Source organism: Mauremys reevesii, linkage group 5 (assembly GCF_016161935.1).
Source record: "Mauremys reevesii isolate NIE-2019 linkage group 5, ASM1616193v1, whole genome shotgun sequence".
NCBI classification, from domain to species: Eukaryota; Metazoa; Chordata; order Testudines; family Geoemydidae; genus Mauremys; species Mauremys reevesii.
Genome location: NC_052627.1, coordinates 11,890,705 through 11,906,838, shown reverse-complemented (window position 1 = coordinate 11,906,838; position 16,134 = coordinate 11,890,705). Strand labels below are relative to the sequence as shown.

General features: G+C 48.2%; 1 protein-coding gene across 4 annotated transcripts in view; it reads right to left on the bottom strand.

The window, feature by feature from the left end:
* Nucleotides 1–16,134, bottom strand: part of LOC120406410 (growth-regulated alpha protein-like) — a 145,371-nt gene that overhangs the window by 25,446 nt on the left and 103,791 nt on the right. The window contains exons 1-4 of one of the 4 annotated variants that reach the window (XM_039541253.1): nt 5,617–5,926; nt 4,948–5,074; nt 4,764–4,847; nt 3,308–3,448 (exon numbers count right to left, since the gene is read on the bottom strand). The exons of 1 other annotated variant lie outside the window; for it this stretch is intronic. In XM_039541253.1, the coding sequence (XP_039397187.1) occupies nt 3,361–3,448; nt 4,764–4,847; nt 4,948–5,074; nt 5,617–5,698 (381 nt within the window). In that variant the 5' untranslated portion in view covers nt 5,699–5,926 and the 3' untranslated portion in view covers nt 3,308–3,360. Of the gene's footprint in view, nt 1–3,307; nt 3,449–4,763; nt 4,848–4,947; nt 5,075–5,616; nt 5,927–16,134 lie in introns of those variants that run through there. 2 more of the 4 variants (XM_039541256.1, XM_039541254.1) reach the window with 2 other exon arrangements.

Sequence of the window (16,134 nt, the reverse complement as noted above, 5' to 3'; positions counted from 1 at the left end):
CACAGTCTCCTCTAAAAGAACATGACAGAAACAGTAATTAGCAGAAAAGTCTTTTTTATTATCACCTAGACAGTTAGGGGATGAAACTGGGATGGGGGCTTGGGTGAGGCAGGAAGGAAAGGACTTCTCAGAATTTAGGGAATGAGAGCCTTCCTGTAATTGAGCACTGTGCAGGGGTGGAGTGACAGTTTTCACGGCCCCTGGCGCCCCTCCTTCTTGGTACTTTGGGTGAGGGGGGTATGGGACTTTGTGGCGGGGGAGGGCCATTACAGATACACTGCAGTGGGGCTCTGTCCTCCTGCCTGCGGTCCTGCAGAACATCCACAAGGCGCCGGAGCGTGTCCGTTTGCTCCCTCATTAGTCCAAGCAGCGTTTGAGTTGCCTGCTGGTCCTCCTGCCGCCACCTGTCCTCCCGTTCGCTGTGTGAGCGCTGGTACTGAGACATGTTCTCCCTCCACTGGGTCTGCTGTGCCGCCTCGGCTCGGGAGCAGCCCATAAGTTCAGAGAACATCTCGTCTCGAGTCCTTTTCTTTCACCGCCTAATCTGCGCCAGCCTCTGTGAGGGGGTCGGGAAACAGTCGCAGCTGTGTGATGGGAAAAAGGGAGTGAATTCCTTACAAAGATACATGTTTGCGAACAATGAACATAGTCTAGTCTGTCTCTGTGAACAAGACCATGCACAGCACCTATCTCATGCGCACTCAGGACAAGTTCAAATTTTCGGCCTTCGCATTCATTGCCTGGGGTCTTGCACTGGAGATCAGACAAGCGGGGCAGGACAGCAGAATTCGTGGAGCAGGCACACATGGTAAGCTGTAGACTTTTGGCTGCTTAAAACTTAATGTATAGCAGTGTCCTCCTGCTGCCGTCAATCCGGAAAACATGAACTCTGCCCCTGTTCCACCCCCTCGCGGCTGTCCCTGGGAAAGATCCCTGTATGCTGCCCCTCTACCACCTCCACCACGTGGCTGTAAACCGATGCTTATTGTTATGCAAAGGAACAGTGAAGCATTCCCAATACTAACATTACATTAATTCACCTAATTCAATGCAGGAGTCGCCGAGCGAGATCACCCTGAGGAGGATCACTGAGAGAGATAGAGAGCGCATGCTGGGTGAAAGCCAGCACAAACCAGGGGCCTATGCCACCATGCTCTTCGAGGCAATGTTCCCAGAGTACCTGCTGATAGCCTGGCGCGGAAAAGTGGCCTACCACAGAGCACCCAATAAGGCCGCTCTCCCCAGGAACCTCCTGCGGAGGCTTTTCGATTACCTCCAGGAGAGCTTTGTGGAGATCTCCCAAGAGGATTTCTGTTCAATCCCCATATATATTGACCTTCTTTTCAAATAGTTAATATTCCTGCTCTGTTAAAAATAAATGTTTACATGTTTAAAGCACGTACCGACTGATCCTTCCCCTGATTCAGGGTCCGGGTTAACGGCCGGGGAGGGTTGGTAGGGGATCTCAGTGAGGGTGATGAAGAGATCCTGGCTGTCAGGGAAATCAGCACTGTAAGCGCTGTCGACTGCCTCGTCCTCCTCATCTTCCCCATCTGCGAACATCTCTGAGGAACCGGCCGTCGACACTATCCCATCGTCAGAGTCCACGGTCAGTGGTGGGGCAGTGGTGGCGGCCGCACCTAGAATGGAATGCAGTGCCTCGTAGAAGCGGCATGTCTGGGGCTGGGATCCGGAGCGTCCGTTTGCCGCTTTGATCTTTTGGTAGCCTTGTCTCAGGTCCTTGATTTTCACGCGGCACTGCGTTGTATCCTGGCTGTATCCTCTGTCTGTCATGGCTTTGGAGACCTTCTCGTAGGTCTTCGCATTCCGTTTTTTGGAGTGCAGCTCCGAAAGCACAGACTCCTCGCCCCACACAGCGATCAGATCCAAGAAATCCCGGTCAGTCCATGCTGTGGCCCTCTTTCTAGTCTGAGATTGCATGGACACCTCTGCTGTAGAGCTCTGCATCGCTGCCAGTGCTGCTGAGCTCACCGTGATGTCCAAACAGGAAATGAGATTCAAACTGGCCAGACAGGAAAAGGAATTCAAATTTTCCCGGGGCTTTTCCTGTGTGGCTGGTCAGAGCATCCGAGCTCGGACTGCTGTCCAGAGCGTCAACAGAGTGGTGCACTGTGGGATAGCTCCTGGAGCCATTAACGTCGAATTCCATCCACACCTAGCCTAATTCGACATGGCCATGTCGAATTTAGTGCTACTCCCCTCGTCGGGGAGGAGTACAGAAATCGAACTAAAGAGACCTCTATGTCGAACTAAATAGCTTCGTTGCGTGGACGGGTGCAGGGTTAATTCGATTTAACGCTGCTAAATTTGACATAACCTCCTAGTGTAGACCAGGCCTTACAGTTTTCCTATATTACAGGGGTTCTCAAACTTTTCTTTTTGCAGGGCTCCTCTTTGAAAATATTTCGGGCTGTGACAACCTCCCAGAAAAAGCAATAGCAAATTGCGCCCATGGGTATGTACAGTATACTCATGCTATTGCCACCCTTCCGGCGGCTCTGCTGCTGGGGCAGTGCTGCCTTCTGAGCAGGGTGGCTGGCAGCTGCTGGCTGGGTGCCCAGCCCTGGAGGCAGTGCCACCGTATGGTACTGACACCCTTACTTCTGTGCTGCTGCTGCTGCTACTTGCGCTGCCTTCAGAGCTGGGCAGCCAGAGAGCAATGGCTGCTGTACCTCCCCCTCCCCCCAGCTCCTCTTTCCCCCAGTGACATTGTTATGATCTCACAACCCCCCTACAATAGGCTCGCGACCCCCACTTTTGGGTCAGGCCCCCCAGTTTGAGAAGCACTGCTACATTAGCTAGGAAAGCTTTTTCCCATCACAGTCAGGAGTGTGTGCAGAACAGAACTGATCAGATGTTTGGGGGATTAGCTATGCAAAGTCTTCCCTTGGCTGCTATATCAAAAAATGAAAATCTAAACAAAAATCCATCTCTTACTTTTGAACACTGGGCTGTCATGTATTACACAGGAGACAGTGGATGCCTTCATGAAATACGTGAATACAGTGGTTCCTAAACTCTTTTCCGTGGTCCAGAGCTCTTCCTGATGGTGTGCAGAAAGACAACCAAAGAGTGGACATCAGAGTGTTGAGATGAGAATGTCCGTAAGATCATCTTCTGAAGTGGTCCACAAAAGGACTGCTTGTAAAAGCGTTTGCTACTAGCACACAATGAATCCTACTTTCTGATTCTGTTTCCTCTTAGTGAGGAGTTAACGTAGCCACCTTAATTACAAAGCATGCTGTAATATTTAAATAAATACAGTAAAATCTTGCTGTATTACAAACAAATATTTAATAAATAGGATGAGCATAAATTCAGTGTGTCTCGCAGATACAATTATTTTCTTGCAGTCCCTGGCTCACAAAATGCCATTTTCTTGGCAGGCAAATCCAGAGGTTTTCTTCGTGATTTTTTTGATGTTGTACTGAAAGGAAAATGAAATGAGCTAAAATCAGCACTTATGCACCCAGGCAATGTGATAAGACCCAGACTGGCTTTAAAGGAAAATAGTTTTGCCATGAACGGCGTTATCTCAGCACTTAGTATTTTGAAAAGTGAACAGAGAACTCCAAAATAACTGACAACCCTCAGCTATATATTGCTTTGAACAATGAGTGTTTCCGAGCCAGGCTTTCTCCCTTGAAGTCATAGGGTCCGTTATTTGGTAAAGGTTGTCTCAGCCAGACTGACAAAGGGAAATAGGTAACACAAACCAGTTGTAGCTGACTTCAGTGATACTTCTGGGGGAATGAGCTACTACTCAGGATGAGTAAGAGTGGCAGAATCTGGACCCAATGGGAATGGATGACAAGTCACTTGGATACTAAAAGGTTATTTGTTTTTGTTTTGTTTTTTATATTTACAAGAGACATACGGTCAATTTTAGGAAATGAATTTCTACCAATAGAGATATGCTAATCATCATTAAAACTACCTTCATTTGTGTTGGAACAGAACAGAAATACATAGGGTTAGTGTAGCATCAAAGAAAGCAATCTAGGACCCAGTTCTACAATGCACAGACTAATATGCCTGTAGTTTTATTCATTAAGCTAGTAACGAAGATAGAGGTGTAAGTGTTTGCAGAACTGGGTCCAGCACCAGGTTGCTGGAATGGGCTCTTTAATCACAAGAAGTCACACTAATCAGATATCTGAAAATTAATAGTAAGCCCTGATTTGCATGCGGCTTTGTAAGGCTTTTACTTTTCTTTCTATTGCTTTGTAAATGTTGTTAATATTTTTCAGCCAGCCCAGGGGTGGAGAAAAATCGTGCGTGTCTATATCATGGCTTTGGAGCACCTGGGGTAGCCAATACCAAGTTGCACGCTCATCACACCACTTTTAAAGGCTGGAAATCTCACGCACAGTCCTAGGGTGAATCCAGCTCCCCTTTTAATAGGCTTTGACTATTAACCTGTGCTGATGCTTGAATCAATTCGCAGGACAATTTCTGAATGATGACAAACAGTCTATTAAATGGAGGGGAAACATTTCTGTAAAGAACAGTCTTCGGCCTGCCCAGTCCCGCTTCCAGCCAGTGCACCGGGTTGGGTTATTAACTCAATGAGGAAGCCAAGCCTGGGATTTGGGTTTGTTTTTGCTGTAAGCAAGTCCCATTTTCCTTCCTTCCCCCCCGGGGGCGGCTCATTACATCGATACACCCCCTGCGACACCCGGCAGCGCCCAGATTAGAGCTGGCTCCTGCTGGGAGCACCCGGAGCACCCCCAGGCAGGTACCTGTTCAGGATCTTGGTGACGATCAGCTGGACCCAGCGCGCGGTGGGATCCAGACAGACTTTGTTGCCGTGCTTCGTGGTGGTTCTGCGGGGAGGCAGAGGGGAGAGCGAGGTGAGCGCGGGGCTGGCCGGGCGGGGAGGGAGGCGCAGGCTGGGGGGGGGGGCAGCAGGGCCCCGACACTTACATGACTTCTGGCACCCCGCAGTGGGGCCCCTCGGGGATCAGCTCCACGTGGGCGATGCGCTTGGGCTGGATCATCGCGGCCTCGGTCTGCAGGCACTGGCACCGCAGCTCCCCGGCCATGGGGGCACCTGCCCGGGGAGGGGGAGAAAGACTCAGCTCCTGCCGGCGGCCAGATCCTCTGCAGGGGGGCGGCCCGGGACACACCCTAGGTCCGGTCCATGCCCCCGGCCCGGGCACTCCCCGCATCCGGCCGGCTCTCGGACACCTGGGTCCCATCCATTCCCCCCCCCCCCCGCCCCGGGACTCCCCGCATCCGGCCGGCTCTCGGACACCTGGGTCCTATACAGCCCCCCACCCGGGACTCCCCGCATCCGGCCGGCCCTCGGACACCTGGGTCCCATCCAGCCCCCACCCCACCCCCGCCCCCCCCGGGACTCCCCGCATCCGGCCGGCTCTCGGACACCTGGGTCCCATCCTTCCCCCCCGGGCACTCCCCGCATCCGGCCGGCCCTCGGACACCTGGGTCCCATCCACCCCCACCCCCCCGGGGGACTCCCCGCATCCGCCCGGCTCTCGGACACCTGGGTCCGGTCCATCCTTCCAAGCCCCAGTGGGAAGCGAGACTCCCCCAGCCCGGTCCCGGGCCTCCCCGGCGCAGCGAGCCCCTCACCCCGGCACAGCGCGGCGCAGGCCGCTAGCAGCAGCAGCAGCAGCAGGGCGCTGCCGGGGGCGAAGCTCCGCGGGCGGCTCATGGTCCGGGCTGGCGGCGGAGGCTGGTGCTGGGATCTGGGCTCGGCTCAGCTCTGAGCCACCGCAGCGCCCCGCGGCCGCTTTTATGGCCGCTGGGTCAGGCACCCGCAGGGGATCCCCATCCCGTGGTGCGGGGCTCACTCACCCCGGGACGGGACGGGAGGCGGGGCGGGGAGTTCCCATTCCCCATCCCGCGGCTCACATGGGCCGTGGATGGGTCAGGCGCAGTCAGCTGTGAGCGTGGGAGGGAAATAACACCCTGGCCTGGGGCTAACCCGCCGCGGCCCTGCCCAGGCGGGGTCAGCCTGCCCGGGGGTCACTGGCCCTGCGTGCCGAGCAGCAGCCAGGTAATCATTAGTAGGAGTGAGCTGTGTTCTCTCTGCACCCAGCGCCCCACGAGTGCCTGGGGCTCTCCCTGGGAAAATAACATTAACCTGCCTGGCAGAGGTTCCGTTTCACAAGGAAATGTAACGCTAAGCTTCCAAGCTTGGTAGTTAATATGCATGAATATTTTTATTATTATTAATAATCCTTTAATACAGAACCATTACAAGGGCTAGCTGCCAGCTCTGAGCTCCCAGCTAGTTATTTCAATTTATTAAGCCACCGTCAGTTCCCAACGCTAGATCCCCTCTGCCCCTGCTCCCCAATCAAATCACTAAATCATATGTAAAGATTGAGAACAGAGCAGATGAAATCCCCTAAAAGATGCATTGTTCCTAAGCAGGGCCCAATTAAGGAGATTGGAGACCCCTGGGCTAATGTTTTTTGGAGGTTCCCTTTCATGTGAACAGGGTATGAATGAAAGCCTTTCACCTGGTTTGTGAAAGTCAACCTCATGTAGTCAAGTATCAGAGGGGGAGCTGTGTTAGTCTGGATCTGTAAAAGCAGCAAAGAGTCCTGCATCCGACGAAGTGGGTATTCACCCACGGAAGCTCATGCTCCAATACGTCTGTTAGTCTGTAAGGTGCCACAGGACTCTTTGCTGCTTTAACCTCATGCATATTACTGACTAAAAGGAAATTGAACACAATGAACAGATTGTAGACTGGCTGGACAAACATCAAAAGTAAAAAACACTGAGTCCTGAAATGCTGCATGTTTAAACTGGCACCTTGCAAGCCTTAAGTGTCACAAATTTAGTTATTATTTGCTCAAACAAGAGTTTACAAAGGAAATTACATTCGATTATCAGAACAGCAAGAGCATTAAGCTTTTTCTAGCCTCCTTGACCAAAGACTGGTTTTCACCCAGGCAAGCTTTCAGAACAATTCTCTGCTTCACAGCTGGCAATGGTACAGACAAATACAGGCTCATCTCAATGAATACATTCGGGAGAACATTACTCTCAGCGTTGTCATGCAAAAATGCGATGACTCCAGTAGCACTCTTATCCTGCATGTCACAATATCGTAACAATGTTGAAAATTAATACATTGTAGCCAAAAGCTCAGGGTCTGGATCATTCCCATGAGCATAGAGCATCTCCTGAGTGCATGTTCTCATCTTCTCTTCCCTTCATACTTGATCCGGAGACATGAAGAAGCCAGACCTTGTGGCTGGTTCAGCATAACATCGATGTATTCGTTTTAGTTCTGAATTTAGCTTTAAATAACACAGAACCACTCAACCTCACATTTCCTTCCTCCTCGAAAGGAAGTCACTTTTGCCATTGGGAAGATTTTGCTTTCCAGTGTGTTTGTATTCTTCAGGTAGGACTCATCTGTGATTCTGTCTGGAGTGGCTCACAACAAACGTGAGGGCCTGCCTCAGGGCAGATTGTCAAAAGCAGGGTAAACACCCCCAACTGGTGGGATCTTCTATATTTAGATTTCACCAAGCCAGTAACAAATGTGAACTCTAGAACTACTCTAACAGTCCTATAATTGAGTGACTCCATTATATCTCGCCACCCAGGCAAGAAGGACTATGTGATAAATGGTAATTTACACCCAAAATCACAACATATTCAGGTTACACCCAGTCCCAAGAGATCAGTCACTAATCCAGGGCACGTTGCATCCTAGATCTCACACCAAAGACAACACTGGTAGCCAGTTCTGTAGTAAGCTAACTAAAAGTTGACTAGCTAAGAAAAAGGAATGAGAGTTATTGAGAGATTAAAGCAGATAAAAATATATGCACAGGTGAATCACAGTCTATAATTTCAGAAGGTGGCAGGGATGGAGTAATCTGCCAGTTTCCCAAAAGTATTTTAGGGTTAACCAGAGTAACTTTGGGGATGTTCATCTTCTTATTCCATTATTCTGCTCTGTAAGAATCAAAACAGTCCAGAGATAAATAATTTTTCCTTGTGTCTGTATTTATAGCTTCTCACAGAACCTAAGCTGGCAGCAACAGTTCCTACACAGGTCTCTTCTTCATGCGGAGGACAGGAGGGAAGGAATGGACTTCAAAGTCTTCGAACTCACACATAATGACCATTTGCTTTCCATGCACAGGATTTAGCACTTTTCTGTTAAAGTTCTTCATTTGCATTACCCAAGACTTCTTTCTCGTTTGATGGGTTATTTAGTTACAGGGGTATATACAATGCAAGTGTTTGCTATTACATTACAATGGTACAGATTCTTGAAAACTACGTGTGCAACATCTCACCATTTTTTCATTAAGTTTAAACACTAAATGCATTCTTATACATTTTATCATCTACTTTGAATCATAGTGAGCTGGTCTGGCTTCTCACTGTGAGTTTGTTAGTTTTTAGCTGATGCCTGTGGCCTTCTATAGAGTGGCACCAGCATTAGATCATCAACATCACTTCCCAGTTGTTTTGCTTACTACTCAAAATCATCCAATGGAGACTGTGAGCTCATGACAAACTCTGACAAGGAAATCTGCAGATGAACAGCAATGACAAGATCCAGATCTGGCTTTTGAAGCTTTACACTAGTTTTGTCAAAACTTTCTAGTACCACATCCTATAAATTACTCATAAGTGCAGTTTCCAGTGGGCAAAGTCTTTTGTACAATGATCATGCTTCCTTTTGAATTTCACTCTTTCCCTCAGCATTCTCTGATATTTCTTTCAAACAATGTTGAATGCTCTCATAGTTCACTACAATTGTTTTACAAGATTCAGCATGGCAGGATCCTCTTGTATCTGACAGGGATTCTAGGACAAGGAGAGTTCCTTGTTCACTTTTGATAAGATTGTTGCACAAAACTTTTATCACCTGGGTGATGCTACAAGAAAACCATATAGTTTCTGAACAAAACTGAAAAAGTTTATGGCTTCCATGCAAGAATCAATGCTGTAAGTTCCAACTAAGTTCAGAGAATGAGTTGTCCATGGCACACACAGAGCTAGTGGATTTAGTCTTTTGATTTGAGCTTCAAGACCTTCATACTTTCTAGACATGTTACTTGCATTATTGTATGACTGACCTCTGCAGTTTTCAATAGCAGTGTTGTTTGCATCCAATAAAGACTTCATGGTCTGGAAGAGTGACTTGCCTGTGTGGCTTTCAATTGGTAGAAACCTAACTTATTCATATCACCATGTAAGCGGTATCATAAAATGACAGAAAAATGATCAACATGAGTGATATCAGAAGTTGAGTCTACTACCAAAGAGTAGTATTTCACCTGTTTGACTTCAGTTACAATGACTTCTAAACCCTTATATCCCATTAGCTCAAAGAACTCATGTGATAAATGAAGGGGGGGTAGCTCCCTTTGATGGACACCCAGCCAGCCAGTTAGCTGTAAAATCCCTCTTAGTAGCTGTTCTCTACTTGCTTTACCTGTAAAGGGGTAAAAAGTTCCCCGGGTAAAGAAAAGAAAGTGGGCACCTGACCAAAAGAGCCAATGGGAAGGCTAGAACTTTTTAAAAAATTAGGAAAGAAACTTTCCCTTTGTTTGTTGTTCTCTGGGCTGCAGGGACACGGAACATCAATGCTATAAGCAGCAATGCTGTGTAAGGTTTGAACCAGGTATGAAAAATTATTTTCCATACCTAGAAGGAATCATTGGGATAGGGAATGTTTAGATAGACGTGATCAGGTTGATTTCTTTATTTTGGCTTGTGGATCTCCTCTGTTCTAACCCCAGATGTTTTTGTTTGCTTGTAACCTTTAAACTGAACCCCCAAGAAAGCTATTTTGGGTACTTAATTTTTGGAATTACTCTTTTAAAATCTAGCAAAAGCCTAAATTCAAGATGTATTTTCTTCCTTTTTGTTTTTAATAAAATTTACCATTTTAAGAACAGGATTGGATTTTTGGTGTCCTAAGAGGTTTGTGCATGTTGTTTGATTAGCTGGTGGCAACAGCTAATTTTCTTTGTTTTCTTTCTCAACTCTGAAAGGGCTTGAGGGTATGCCACAGGGAGGATTCCTAAGTGCTCCTTCCTGGGTCCAAGGGGTCTTTTTGCATTTGGGTGGTGGCAGCATTTACCAAGCCAAGGTCAGAGAAAAGCTGTAACCTTGGGAGTTTAATACAAGCCTGGAGTGGCAGTTATTAATTTTTTAGAATCCTTGTGGGCCCCCACCTTCTGCACTCCAAGTGTCAGAGTGGGGATTCAGCCCTGACAACTCATCACAGATTATTTCTGACAAGTAGGATGAGGGATCTTTCCCTTTGTTTCCATAGCATTTAATATGCTTACTTAGATAAGGGTAAAAATCAGTAATGGCTTCAAGAACATCTAAATCGTTTCCATTCTGAGGAGAGCAGATAACTTCCTCCCTTCCTCTAAATGCTAAACTGAGTTCAGCAAGAAGCTTAACAACTGTCACAATATGCCTTAAAACTTTCTTCCAACCATTTTGTGTTAGAAGCAGCTGTGTCATTGCCCTGTCCATGATTCTGAAGCCATAGGCGGCGAGTTCCATACCCATGTGGTGCTCGGGCACCAGCAATATTCAGAGCCTAGGGGCCCAGCTCCACGAATATTTAGGGCCGGGGGGAGATCCGGCCCCACCTGTGGCCCCCCCACGCCTTCCCTGAGTGTCCCCGGGCCCCGATTTGCTGCCCCCACCCCCCACTCGCCTTTCCCGGGCTCCAGAGCAGAGAGGCACGGACACAGGGTCTCTTCAGGGCAGCTCCATGTTGCCTACCTGAGGCAACTGCTGCCGCAGGGTCCTAGTGCCCCCCCCCCCATCTCTCTGCCAGGGCAGACTGTCTGAGCCTGCCCTTCCCTTCCCTTTTCCGGCAGGACCCTCCAGCCACACAGCCGCCCTCCCCCCACTGCCCACAGTCACTGCTCCTGCCCCATGCTGGGCAAGGAGGCAGCCCCCTCCCTCAGCCCCAGTGAGGCTACAGTCGGGGCAACAGCAGGGGAGGAGGCACACGCAGCTCCCCCCAGCACCCACCACGAGGGAGGTGGGGGAGATTCCTGGACCTGAGAGGGGTCTTAGGAGCACATGCAGTGACAGTGGCGGGGGTGAGTGTGCTGCTTGGGGGGGCGGGAAAGGGGGGCTTCTCCCCCAGAGCTCGCTGCTGCCAGCAGGGAACGGCTGGGGGGAGTCCTCCTCTCTGGCCCCTGTCCCAGAGCAGCCTGCCTGCACCCCACACTCATCCCCAGCCCTGCCCCACTCCAGAGCCCACACCCCCAGTCAGAGCTTTCACCCCTCACTGCACCCTCAACCCTCTGCCCGAGCCCTGAGCCCCTCCAGCACCCCAAACACCTTATCCCCAGTCCCAGCCAGAGCCCTCACCCCCCACACTCCTACTCTCACCCTGAGCCCCTCCCACACTCCAAACCCCTCATCTGTAGCCACACCCACAGCCCTCACTCCTGCACCCCATCCCGCTGCACCCCTCCCTCACCCAAACTCCCTCCCAGAGCCTTGGGCAGGTAGGGGGCAGAGTTGGGGGGGATGGAGTTTGGGCACCACCAAAATTTCTACAAGCCTGCCACCCCTGTCTGAAGCAGTACCAGCAGAGAAAGCTAGTAAGTGTGGGCAACTGGCTCACAATTTTCTCTCTTTCTAATGTAGCTTTCCTGTCGATCCTCTGCTTGGAAATTGTTGACCAGATATTTCATTGGAGCGAGGTGAAAACAGTACTATAATTAGCAGTGCCATAATTAGCAGCCAGCAACCAGTGACTAGCATCACCAGTTCGCATCACCAGCAACTGAAAGTCTGAAAGAAATTGATTAATTTTCAACTTAAGAAGCTGGAACAAAATTGGCAAGGGGCATGAATGATGTTTTGCTCTTTTCTTTTTAGTGTTAGTAGGAATATAATCAAAATCTCCCTTGTTCATACTGTATATTTCAAGGACTGGAGAACCCCCGGGAAAGCAGAGGCCTGGGATTGCAGCACCCTCAGTTTCTGCCCCCCTCCCCCTTAATCCAACACTGCTCCTAACTCCTTGGGGAAGATGTCCCTAAGGGTCATCTGCTAACCTGTGAATTTTATTCCAACCTTTTGCTGAAAAGAGGTGGAAGTTGGCAGGTAAAGACAATCTTTTCTCTGCTGTGGGAGATCCTGTAATATTTGCAGTAAATTCTAGTGCACAGGTGATTAGGAAAATCAATGAGGAAATATGACTCAGGTTCAGAGATGATGTGCAAAGCCAAACTTCCAGTGAAACCTGTCAAGCTGTCTGGAGTGGCTCATCACCATGTGCACCAACCTCAGGGCAGAATTTTCAAGAAACGGAGCATGAACCCCAAACTGGTTGTGAAGTCTATACCTAGATTTCACCAACCACATAACAAGTGTGAATTCCTCAAGCACTGTAACAGCCTTAACAGGGAGCCACAGACAGTCCCCTTATGTACTCTGATCTATCTCACCACCCAGGCAAACTTGTCTTTGCGATAGATGGTCCCTTACACCAAAAATCACAATAATAATCAGGTTACTCCCAGTCCCAATGGACCAGGGCAACTATACCTTAGATCTCTCACCAAAGACAAAGCCTGTAGCAAATACCATATTAAACTAACCAAAGGTTTATTAACTAAGAAAAGAAATGAGAGTTACTTACAAGGTTGAAGCAGGTAAACATACACAAATGAGTACAGTCTTAGGTTTCAAAAAGGTAATAGACACTGCTGTAATATGAAAACTCTGTATATCCTTTAGGATTAATCCAAGCTAAAAAGCTGGGGACCCCTTGCTTATGCTTAGAAATCTTTGCCCCTCAGGGTTCAAGCTGCATAGGGATAAAATTCCTTCTGGTTGGGGATGTTTATCCCCTTCCCACAGAGCTCCAGTTGTGATAGGATGAGCGTTCGTGCATGTCCCCTCTTCATGGGTGTGCGAAAAACAATCAACAAAGTCCTTTGTCCAATGATGTTCCACAGTGGCTGGTCTGGTGTCTACAGGCTTTCTTTCATTGGGTAGGAGATGACACCTTTTGTGGTAAACTAGTATTTCACTTGGTAATGCTTCTCTCCTGACTGTGGATTTTCCAGTTTTAAAGCAAACAGTTTCATAGTTACAGAGCAAACACATACATAGTACCTTGTAAAACATGGGCTACAGCTAGTATAAGCGAGACTAAAGTATGCAGCAACTTACCAACATTTCATAAAGTCAAAACACTAAACACGTTCTTATGAACTTAATATCTATTTTAACAATGCTAACACACAGGTGAGCCAGACTGGTTTCCAGCTTTGCATTTGTCAGTGTTCAGAGAGTCCTAGGGGCCATGGCATAAGCTGGCACCTGGTCTACCAGTGTCACAAAACCAATGCAACTTTTCCCTACCCAAGAAATGATCCAAGAGAGTGTACCTTGCTGTACTGTTTCCCAAATAGTGGGTCTGTTGCAGGAAGGTTGTAGACGGGTCACCATCAGGACTCTAAGCAAACATACACTTCTCCCAGCATGATGGGGGGAGGGGCTGGAGAGTAAACCCACCCCACACACTCATCCCACAGCGGCAGGTCCTGTCCCATCAGGGTGGGCCCAGCTCCCTGCTCTGGGCATTGCTCAGATTGCCCCGTGCAGTGCTGTGCACCAGGTCACAATGCCGGAGTGGAGAGTGGACCCAGCTTCACAGGACAGGAGCCATGGCAGAGGGTTGAGTTTGCTCTCCAAGATCCCTTGCCCCCTCTGCACTGGGCTAGGATTAGGATTGTGGTGCTGGGGTGGAGGGTGCTGCTGTGGGTGGTCATTACTGGGTGGGGTGAGGAGGAGGAGGTGGCAGTGGAGGAGGTAGTTGCAAAAAAAGACAAAACGCAGTTGGTGGGCCATCCTGGTAAAAAGTCTGGACACCAATGACTTAGTGGATCGTATGCCTTCTTCCCACCTTCAGTGTAAGTTGCACTCACTTAAGCTCCAGTCCTACAAGCTGCTCTGGGCAGGCAAAGCACTGCCTGCGCCCGAGAGATTAAAACTTCCTGACGGAACAATTTTCCATTGGAAAATGCAGTTTTGATGAACTCAGAGGCATAGGGAAGTGTTAATTTCAATTAAATTTTCTATGAAAAATTTTCTAAGCGATTCTCTTTCACATTCTTGTTTCATTTTGATCATGCCAAATAATTCCTTGGGGGAGAGAAACAAATTTTGAAAAGTTGGAATTTCCCAGGAAAGGGAAATTCCATTTTCCACTCAGCTTTACCCCCAGCAAGAAGCCAATGGGGCCTGTGCAGCCTACTGCAGGATCAGTAACCAACAACCTGCAGCTTATACCCCTTTCACCTTGGAATTAGGACCTGTGTATTGCCAGTTGTACCAGGTGTTTCCTTAGCTTATGAAATGCTGATGGCTGTTCAGGAATTTTAAGTTAGCCGTTACTTTTCTGTTCGTTTATTTTTATTTCCTCTATACGGTATGATGGAATGGTATTGCTACGCTGCAGTATGTAAGTATTTGCCTTATTTGTATGAGCTGACCCAAAGCTAGGTACATACATTCTGCTTACAAAAGAATAGTCCAAGCTTGCGAAGGAGAGATGCATTGATGAATTCCTGATACAATGACTCTTTTCCCCTATAAATGAAGCCTGATTCACTGACCCTTTCCCCCTATAAATCAATCAAGCCAGTTCAAAATGCCAAACCTTCAGTTTCCTTTTGAGAAGTGTTTTCTTACCCTTCTATGTATGTTCTCAGAGGCCACGTTTGCCTCGCAGGGGGAAAATGTACACACTTGTGTTTGTAGAGTGTTCGGTACTGAAAAGAATGCAGGAAATCTATTTCTAATCAGCAGCGTGAAGTCCAGGGCTGCCAAAATAGAAAGCTAAAGGAGATGTTAAAACAGGGAGGGTGATTTTTAATACCTCATGGAATCATGCTACAAAATCCTTCCCGATCAAGAAGAATTTTCTTTCAAAATGAACAGAAAACAAATCCAAAGTACTCAGAATGTATGAGATTTAGCAGGTCTTTCAATCCTGGTGAATCAGTGAACATTTGAACCACAGTACTGGCACGGCTTGATTCTGCACAGGAATTTCCAACACTTCCTGAGTGGTCATGTTGTTCATGTGACTCTGGCCACACTCCCGCCCCAAACCCCCTTGTGGTGAATTCTTCACTTCAGCAAAACATCAATCATGCAAGAAAAAGCTTTGCTACAAACAGGCTGTGATTTTCCTAGCTAACCAGGAAGTAGCTAATGAATATTTCTCACCCCTTTTCATTTCTGGCATGTTAATGCTGTCATTCTCTCAAGCAAGCTTTTTTTTCAAAAGCTGGAGGATGAACAAAAATAGGGGTTAGACTAGAAACAACTTGCATCCTATATTTCCTTCCTATGGACCATGCGATGCCATCAGCTTTTAAGTAAAATTAGCTCCCCATTGACATATAGAGGGAAATCTGCTTTACCACTGAAGACCTATATGTCCTCATGACTCCATGATGTGAGACACAGACCCCTAAAAAAGGATCACCCCCAACCCTCACTTCTAAGACAGCTGAAACCCTTCTGTTAAACAGCTCTGCAGCGTGACTGCTTGCCAGTGGAAACCACAGCAGAGTTATTGATGACCTCGAGAGGTCATCAGCCCACAGGTTCAATGGGAAAACTAATGGTGGCACAGTCACGAAGGCACCTGTGCTGGCAGGGAGACCAGAAATCACCCAGAAGATAAGTTGCTTCCCATGGACATCCTGGATGGAAGGGATTCTTAGCAGATCCTCCGACTTCACAAGGTTGGCAGCATAAGCTCCTTGCCCACTCTACATGGCTGCTGCTCCGTCTCCTAAAGGGGGAGATGCACTCGGTTCTCTGCAAGAGGACACTATGGGGACAGATGGTTTACCTGCCTGCATTCGCACCCACACAGTTGAGCAGGCTAACATATGTAAGCAAAGTGCCACAATCCACGTAGAACCATCGAACTGGAAGGGACCTCGAGAGGTCATCTAGTCCATGCACAAATTGTTTGTTGGCATGTGCCCATGCCTAGTTTGGAAGTTCACAAGCTATGGGGGCATATACATGTTCACCCAGCCAGTTTCTTAGATTGTCCATGCTTAATTTAGAAAGTCAGGCCTTGTGGAG